This window comes from Protopterus annectens, chromosome 1.part1 (genome assembly GCF_019279795.1).
Source record: "Protopterus annectens isolate FY-2018-M chromosome 1.part1, PAN1.0, whole genome shotgun sequence".
In the NCBI taxonomy this organism is placed as follows: domain Eukaryota; kingdom Metazoa; phylum Chordata; order Ceratodontiformes; family Protopteridae; genus Protopterus; species Protopterus annectens.
In genome coordinates this window covers 1,875,676,230-1,875,684,831 of record NC_056726.1, presented here as the reverse complement: position 1 = coordinate 1,875,684,831, position 8,602 = coordinate 1,875,676,230, and the positions used below count along the sequence as shown (strand labels likewise).

At 41.5% G+C, this 8,602-nt stretch overlaps 1 protein-coding gene across 11 annotated transcripts in view; it reads right to left on the bottom strand.

The window, feature by feature from the left end:
• Positions 1-638: 638 nt before the first annotated feature.
• Positions 639-8,602, bottom strand: part of LOC122812836 (protein 4.1-like) — a gene marked incomplete at its 3' end in the record, with an annotated part of 3,376,257 nt that continues 3,368,293 nt past the window's right edge. For all 11 annotated transcript variants that reach the window (XM_044084885.1, XM_044084929.1, XM_044084895.1 and 8 more), the window contains 1 exon segment: positions 639-747. In XM_044084885.1, the coding sequence (XP_043940820.1) occupies positions 649-747 (99 nt within the window).

The following is an 8,602-nucleotide window of genomic DNA, read 5'->3' as shown; positions in this document are numbered from 1 at the left end:
TATATATATATATATATATATATATATACACACACACACAGATAAGGTCTACTTCGACACCCAGTTGATCGAGACAAGAAGACCAAGAACTTCACCAGACCGTTTCATGAGAGATAAGTAACTGCTTGACCATCCTGTTTAAAGTAACTAACCTAAGCAAAACTAAACCCACCGATATGGGGGGCTTCGACCTCCACACCCCCCTAACTAAATATATCAACTCCGAGAACGCACTACCGCAGGGGTAAGGGTCAAAATTCAACAGGATGGCCAAGTGGCTACTTACCTCGCCTGAAATGTCGGTCTTGTGAAGGTGTCGGCCTTCTCGTCTCGGCCAACTGGGTGTTCAGTAAGTAAGCGGTTGGTCTACTATAGTAGACCTATATATATATATATATATATATATATATATATATATATATATAGGTCTACTATAGTAGACCTATATATATATATATATATATATATATATATATATATATAGATATAGATATATATATAAATTGTATTCCAATTGATGCTACGCATTCTAATAGTCAAACTTTGACAGCACAGTTGCCTGTTTTGCAGTTTGAACATGAATTAACATGAAAAGCTTAGTACAGAAAACCAGTGCTTTCTCCCATTCCAGTTTTTACCTATGTTAAATTATTGTTCGTCTATTTCTGTTTCCTGGTGCACTACCACTTTGGTCACAGACATGTCCGGATGCTGCTCCTTTGCCTCCTTGATTGCTTGAGCTAAGGCCTATGAAAATGGAGAACAAAAGTGGAAAATGATATCAAATACATTATGCAATGTTTAAAAAAAAATGTTGCTGCACAATTTTAATGGGAATAACTAATTACAGCCTGCATTATATATTATAGAAAAAGCATTAGTAGATACAGAAGCAATTGTGTCACACATGGAAAAAAAAACTATAAATCAAAACAGAAAACATTTTGCATTGGTGTCCTATTTAACTGTTTTGCTGTACTGTTCATTGATACTTTTCTTACCAGAGACTAATAATCAATTACTAAATGTGTTATATGGGTTTACTGCACATTATTTTTAGTTACACTCACTTACCAGTTTTTGTTTATTCTAAATGTTTATGCAATGCCCCAAAACTACAAAATATACAATGAACTCAAGAGATGGTACATAGGTTGGGGTGAATGGGAAACCTGCCTGAGGCACAAGGCATTAGAGGTAAAGAATAAAATTTATGTACTCACTGAAGCTATGCATCTGTGTTGTCCATTTTCATTCTTCCTCAACGTATGGGTCTATGATCTGACCTCGAATCTGGCTCAGCCATATTAATTTAGACTCTTGGATCCGACTCTCTAGCTCGTCTCTTTACCCATAATGCCTCAGAGCCTTGTAATACCTCATATCGAGTTTGCTGCCCCATAAACGTATGTACTCTCTACAGCCCTAATAGAGAAAAAAAACAAAGGAAAGATATGAGGTCAAACTGGAACAGTGGTTCCAAAATTGCCATCAGGTCACACCCAGATGAAAGGGTAGGGGGAAGGAGGGGTGAAAGTTGGGAAAGAATGAAAATGGACAACACAGATGCATAGTTATGGTGAGTACATAACTTTTATATCTAATGATGTTATTTTTATTCATTCCTCAACATATGGGACAGAGTCCCAACCTATGAGAACCTTGGATGACCCTCACTTAAGGATATTCCGGAGTACAGCAGAACCAAAGGCAGCTCAGTCTCTGGAGATCAAATCTAACTTGTTATGACCAATAAAGGTATGGGCATCGGGCCAATTGGCTGCAGCACAATTATTATCAACAGACGCTCTGGAAAAGAAAGCAGATAAAGTAGCCATGGATTTAGTGGAGTGAGCCTACGGAGGTCTGGACAAAGACAGACCTCACTGACTGCAAACGATACGCAATCTGTTAACCACTTTGCCAGGTTAACTCTGGAAACTGGTTTTCCCAAATTACTGGGAGCAAAGGAAATGAACAGCTGATCATTTGTTGCTAAAAAAACTTTCTTCTGTAGAGATAATCTTTAAATCCCTTCTCTCCTTGTGCATGGAACACTACCTCTGTAGCATGTCTCCTCTTATGCTCTGCACCTAGAGGACATTAACTATCCCTCCCAAGTCATATCCTCAGCTGTTTAAACTGCATAAACAGCAACCGGGCTTCCTTCAGCATTTTTGGGTGACCTCCTACAACGGAAACACCAAGTTTGCTAACATAACAATTATGCCCTGCACCTAGAGGACATTAACTATCCCACCCAAGTCATACCCTCAGAGGTTTGACCTGCATAAACAGCGACTGAGCTTCCTTCAACATTTTTGGATGACTCTCTACAACTAAAACACCAAGTTTGATGTATGTCCAGCCTTTTAAACCTTCTATTATATAGATAGCCCTTTTCACTCCAGGAAGCTCGCTGCAGAATAGCCTCCATACAATGTCTACCCTACGTTAACCACTGCGCTTCCCCTTACAGTCTGTAATTACATGCTATCCTCATCTGTAGTGTTTAGCGCAGTACTTGCACTGCTTTACTGCCACACTGTCCCTTACTGCCTGGCCTGTTAACATCTCTCCTTACCTCTACCATGTTGCTAATGGAAGTCTATGGAATAGACTTCCCGTACATGTCAAGCAGAGCACCTCACTGGCCCCCTTCAGGAGAACTTTTGATGAGTGACTAGGAAATAGAAAATTCACCCTGGGGATCACTCCAGTGGCTCTACTCGACAGAGGCACTTGGAACTAAGGTCGGGTGGCACGATGGCAGGGTAAACCTATGGGCTAGGCTTGTAAAGGCTCCAGGGCCATTAGCCTAGTACACATCAATGAACCTAAGCATCTCTCCCTAGTATATAGCCATATACTTCTCTATTCAACTAGTCTATCTCTTTAACTACATTAGTTTACAGACTCAGAGTCATAGACCTTCTGGTCAGCCCAAACTCAACACAAAATATAAAGTGTATGTGAGGTATTTATGCCTTTCTCACCTGCATTTTTACTAAACCTTGGAGATTTTTTTTGTAGTTCAATTAGGTGATTTTCAGCTTTTGAGGTCCAGCTCATCCCTGCTCTGGGATCACTTCGCTCCCCTACCCTACCCCCATTCCCACCCACCCCCACATTCATTAGATTTATTCTCTCCTCAGCCCCTCCCTTTCCTTCATCATCCAATAAACTCCCTCCACCTTTAGCAAACAGAAAAGACCCACCCACATTCTGTTTCATTATGGCCTCTCCAATCAACACAACTCATCTCTTACCGTGCATTATTTCCACTATGACTCATATTATACTTCTATTCCTATTAATACTTACCACCTCCACACATACTACCATATCCCCCTCACTGCCCATCTCCTGCACACAAATCCTTACTTTAAATCTAAACAAACTTAGTTACTCAAATATCTCTCACTCTCTACTTGTATCTTGTACATTTACTTCAGCCAGACTAAAACTACTACCTCATACTCCCAAATTTAAATTAGGCCTGTTACAACCCCATAAACCCATCCCACAGACCACAAACTCACACCATTATTCACCTTCTTCACTCACTAAAACAATCTGGAGATATCCATCCAAATGTAGGTCCACTCTACCCTCCTAGATCCACCACTAACCCAACAGACCAAACACTTCACCAAAGAACAACAAACATATGCAGTATATGCAATAAAATTACTGAATATCATGCCTGGCTAACTACCCACACCCCAAACATTGTTGCAATAACTGAGGCATGGCTAAAACCACATATTGCGGATACTGAAATTCTCCCTCCAGGATGTAACATTATTTGTTCCGAAAGACTTCATTAAAAGGGTGGTGGTGTAGCATTAATCTATCAAAACTCGTTACAAATAACCCACCCAAAATCCTTTCCCACTTCCAGAAACCTAGAACTCTTACTCACATCATTTCACATAAATAGCAACAAACATATACGCACTGCAGTAATTTACATTCCCCCAGGCCAAAATATCCACATACACGAAAACTTTTTATCCTGGATAAACCAGAATATATCACATTGAAACTATAATCCTAGGAGACAACAACATTAATTAGTTAAACTTAGTCTCCCCCTCTCCAGCAAATAGTATAAACCTACATAGTTTCACACAACTCATCACTACTCCTACCCATGGTGTATCAACAGAATCTGAATCAACCTTAGATTGGATACTAGTATCCCACCCTCAAAATTATCCAAACTCAGTTACCCTACCTAACACTCTTAAATGACCACCTCCCAGCATATACCTATAGGACGCAGTCAAAAACACACTCATAGAACCTCCAGGAATCTTGCTCACTTTGACCAAAATAGATTTATAAGCATTTTAAAAGCTCAAAACTGGAACACACTAAAAACACTCCCCTTAGATGAAGCTATTGACTATTTCAACAAACTCTTTTTAGATACTCTCAACAGCTTAACTCCAATGCGTACTAAGTGGACAAAAATTAATCATGCCCCCTGGTTAACAAAACAAATCAAACAAATTCTCTTTCTTACAGACAAAGCCTGAAAAGTACGGCTGTAAGATAGAATAAACTCAACTACAAACAACTCTGTAACAAAGCAAAAACGTTAGTGATACAGGATAAAAAGGATTACTTTTCCTCTAAACTATCAATCTCATATAACAATCCTAAAAAGTTTTAGGTCTGTCTCCACTCTACTTAACCCAGGCACCTTACAAAATCCATCCACTGCACTGGAAAAGACTTAACAACAAATTTCACATGACTAACACCCATTTCATCTCCCCCATTCAAAAGCTACTCAAAGACTCGCCACCTGACCCAAACACAAACCACCAATATACTACTTACCCACTACTTGCTAAAAACTCCCCCCCCCCGTAAATAATGAAACTAATACTCCATCAGCCTACTCCTTTACAGTCCAACCTGTGCCCACCTCTCTGATCTTGAAGCTCTTAAACTCAAATCTTGCTCACTTACTGCATTTAATCTTCCCCCAGAATATATGAAACTAGCGCAACTGGATATCCAGTTAGCAGTCTTATAAATCACTATCTCAGAATCCTATGTTCCCAATTTAAGGAAAAAATCCATTATGCCACTACACAAAGGTGGAAACTCCCATGACCAAACTATCACCCTATCTCTATACTCTCTCCACTATCAAAAATCCTCAAAAAATGTGTTCACACACAACTGTTTAAAGATCTCTCTGATAACTGCTCTTCTACCCCCTACCCAACATGGGTTCCGTCCAGGGCATAGCTGTCACTGCCCTACTCTCTTTCTCCGACACTGTTAACAAAGCCATAGATGCTGGTCATCCTACCTCAGTAATCTTTACTGGACTTATCTAAGGCTTTTGACACAGTATCACATACTAAACTACTAAATCAACTATCAAAATTAGGATAGTCCCCAAAATCCTTTAAATGGTTTACCTCTTACCTACACAATAGGGAACAATCAGTATGGTGGCATAATGTACAATCTAATTACCAAGCTAACAACATAGGGGTCCCACAAAGATCCACTGTAGGACCACTACTGTTTAATACCTTCATCAATGATCTTCACAAAGCTCCCCGCATCCAAAACCTCATCCAATATGCCAATGATTCTACGCTAATATCCACCTCCAACAATTTCTCAGATCTCTTCATAGTTGCGCAAAATGCCTTTACTTCTATCGAATCATGGCTTATTAGTGTACAACTTATGTTAAACCCCCAAAAAACTAAACTTTTATTTTTCTCTACAAAATCACCTGACATTGACTTCAAAATTTTGCTAAGGATGGTATTGAAATAGTGAAAACAGCCAAACTGCTAGGCATAACAGACAACAAAACTCACTTATGAACCACATATCCTCAATGCAATAATTTTCAGCGAAGGCTTGGGAAGAAAAGCTCACAGTTAAAATATACAGACAGTAGTTACATTGGATTTACATAGCAAATAATCTGATTATTTGAGGGGTTGGGAGGGTGGCCTAATGGTTAAGGTGTTTGCCTTACAAAGACAAGGTGCAAGGTTTGAGTCTCACATGGGATAATTGGCTAGGCTTAAAATGGCTCACAAGGGCAATTAGCTTAGTACTAATCTATGATCCTATGATCCTATGATGATTAACATAGCAATTAACAATTACAAACATAGTTACAGATGAAGAACATAACACATCAGTAGACAACTAGAATCTTTATCTGCGAAGTATATAACAGACATTAATAAGAAGTTACGTACCTACCATAACGTTCTATGCTACGCCTTCTTTCTTGCTGGTTGGGTTCGGAGCCGATCTTCGGCTCCGACTCGGCCATTTTCTAAAGCTCGAGAGCTATTTACTGGCTCGAGGCCTCCCTATATCCCACAATGCCTGGCACTAGATCCCCAGATCTCGTTTGAAAGACCTAACACCATAACAATACAAGAGGACAACAGTCCCAATAGTAAGACTTCAGCTATAGCTAAAGAAGAGATAGAGGACATAAAACGGGTAAGCCTCAGCCAGAGACAAGACTCGTAGGAGGACTCTTCTCGGTCTATCTAGGCTAGGGGGATGGAAGGTGGGATGCAAGAAAGAAGGCGAGAAGAAGACAACTAACATGGAACGTTATGGTAGGTGCATAACTTCTTAATGTTAAGTTGTTTCTCTCGCCTTCATTCTTGCTGGTTGGGACAGAGTCCCTAGCACCTTAGTCCTGGGTGGCTCATCGGAACAGACTCTTGAGCACAGTGGAACCAAAATCAGCTCTACTCCTAGAGGCCACATCCAATTTATAATGTGAAATGAAGGTATGAGGAGTGGCCCATGTGGCCGTGGCACAAATGGCTTCCATTGGTAGTCTTGCTTGAAAGGCTACCGATGTAGCTAAAGCCCTAGTAGAGTGGCCTTTAGGTTTAGCAGGGAGTTCTTTATTCCTCAACTGATAAATAAGGGTAATAGAGGACAACCACCTGGATGAGGTTACTTTAAACACTGGTTGACCCTGCTTACCCTTCGCATAGGACAGGAAGAGTTGGTCTGATTTCCTTATTTGCTCAGTCCTATGCAAATAGAAACATAATTGCCTATGAACATCCAACTGGTGTAATTTGTATTCAGCTTTGTTGGAATAATTTGGAAAAAAGACTGGTAGATCAATGGATTGATTCAAATTATTTTCGGAGGGGACCTTAGGAAGGAACAAAGGATTAGTCCTGAGTGAAACCCTATCCTTATGGAAAATTAGGTAAGGAGGACGAACACATAGGGCTTGACGTTCAGAAACTCTCCTCGCTGAAGTAATGGCCACCAAAAAGAGGGTTTTCCAAGAAAGCAATTTCAAGGAACAGGAAGCTGCCGGTTCAAAAGGAGGCATTATCAAGGAAGCTAGATTCAAATTCAAGTCCCACGGAGGCGGGGGATCTCTCACTGGAGGCCTGAGCAAAACTGTTCCTTTAAGAAAAGCTTTGCAAAGCTTATGGGACATGATGCTGGGTTCTGACAGGCCTGTATGGAAATTTGAGATTGCTGCTAATTGAACTCTAATGGTGGCAGAAGATGAGCCCGCTTGAAAAAGTTCTGCTAAAAAGTCTAGAACGTTATGGACAGGGGCTGTAAAAGGATCTATATTTCTAGCCTCTGTCCAGAAAGAGAAACGTCTCCACTTACTAGCAAAAGTCTTCCTGATTGTAGGTTTGTGCGAAGAAATTATAATCTCACGCACAGAATGGGAAATACTGAGAAGCCTGGCTAAGGTTGGAAGTGGAGCAACCAAGCAGTGAGGTTGAGAGAGTGAAGAGATTGATGCAGCCTGCCCGACTGATGGATCAGGAGGTCCAGAACTGGGTCCAGATTCCAAGGCTGCTCTAGAAGGTGATGATGCAGGAACGGGAACCAGATTTGTCGAGGCCAGTAGGGGGCAATGAGGATCATCTTGCAACCCAGCACGGTAGCTTTCTGAATTAGATTGGGAATTAGAGGAAAGGGTGGGAATGCATACAGAAGTCCCTGGGGCCAATCGTGAACTAGAGCATCTCTGAGGGAGTGTCCGGGAAGAGGGAAGAGAGGGCAGAAACTGTCTCACTTGCTGTTGAGAGGAGTTGTGAAAAGGTCGCAGCAAGGCTGACCCCATTTGCGGAAGATCTTGTCCACTACTGTCCAATTGAGAGACCACTCGTGAGGCATGAGAATAGCTCTGCTTAGCTTGTCCGCTATGACAGTGGACTTCCCAGGGATGTGAGTTGCTGTCAGAAACGGTTGAGAGGAGATCGCCCACTGCCATAGTCTGAGTGCTTCTCGACATAAGGGAAAGGACTTGGTTCCGCCCTGTTTGTTGATGTACCACACTACAGACATATTGTCTGTGTGAATTGCAATGATCCCAGTGGGTAGAGAGTTCTGAAGAGCTTGCAACGCTAAAAGCACCGCCCTCATCTCCAAGACATTTATGTGCAAGTGGTACTCGTGGGGTTGCCAGGTGCCCTGGACAGTCCTGCCCTGAAAATGCCCCCCCCCCACCCGATCAGGGAGGCATCCATGGTCACCGTGGCAACTGGAGGAGGAAGGACAAATGGTCTGCCCTGGGGTACTGATGGGGAGACCATCCACC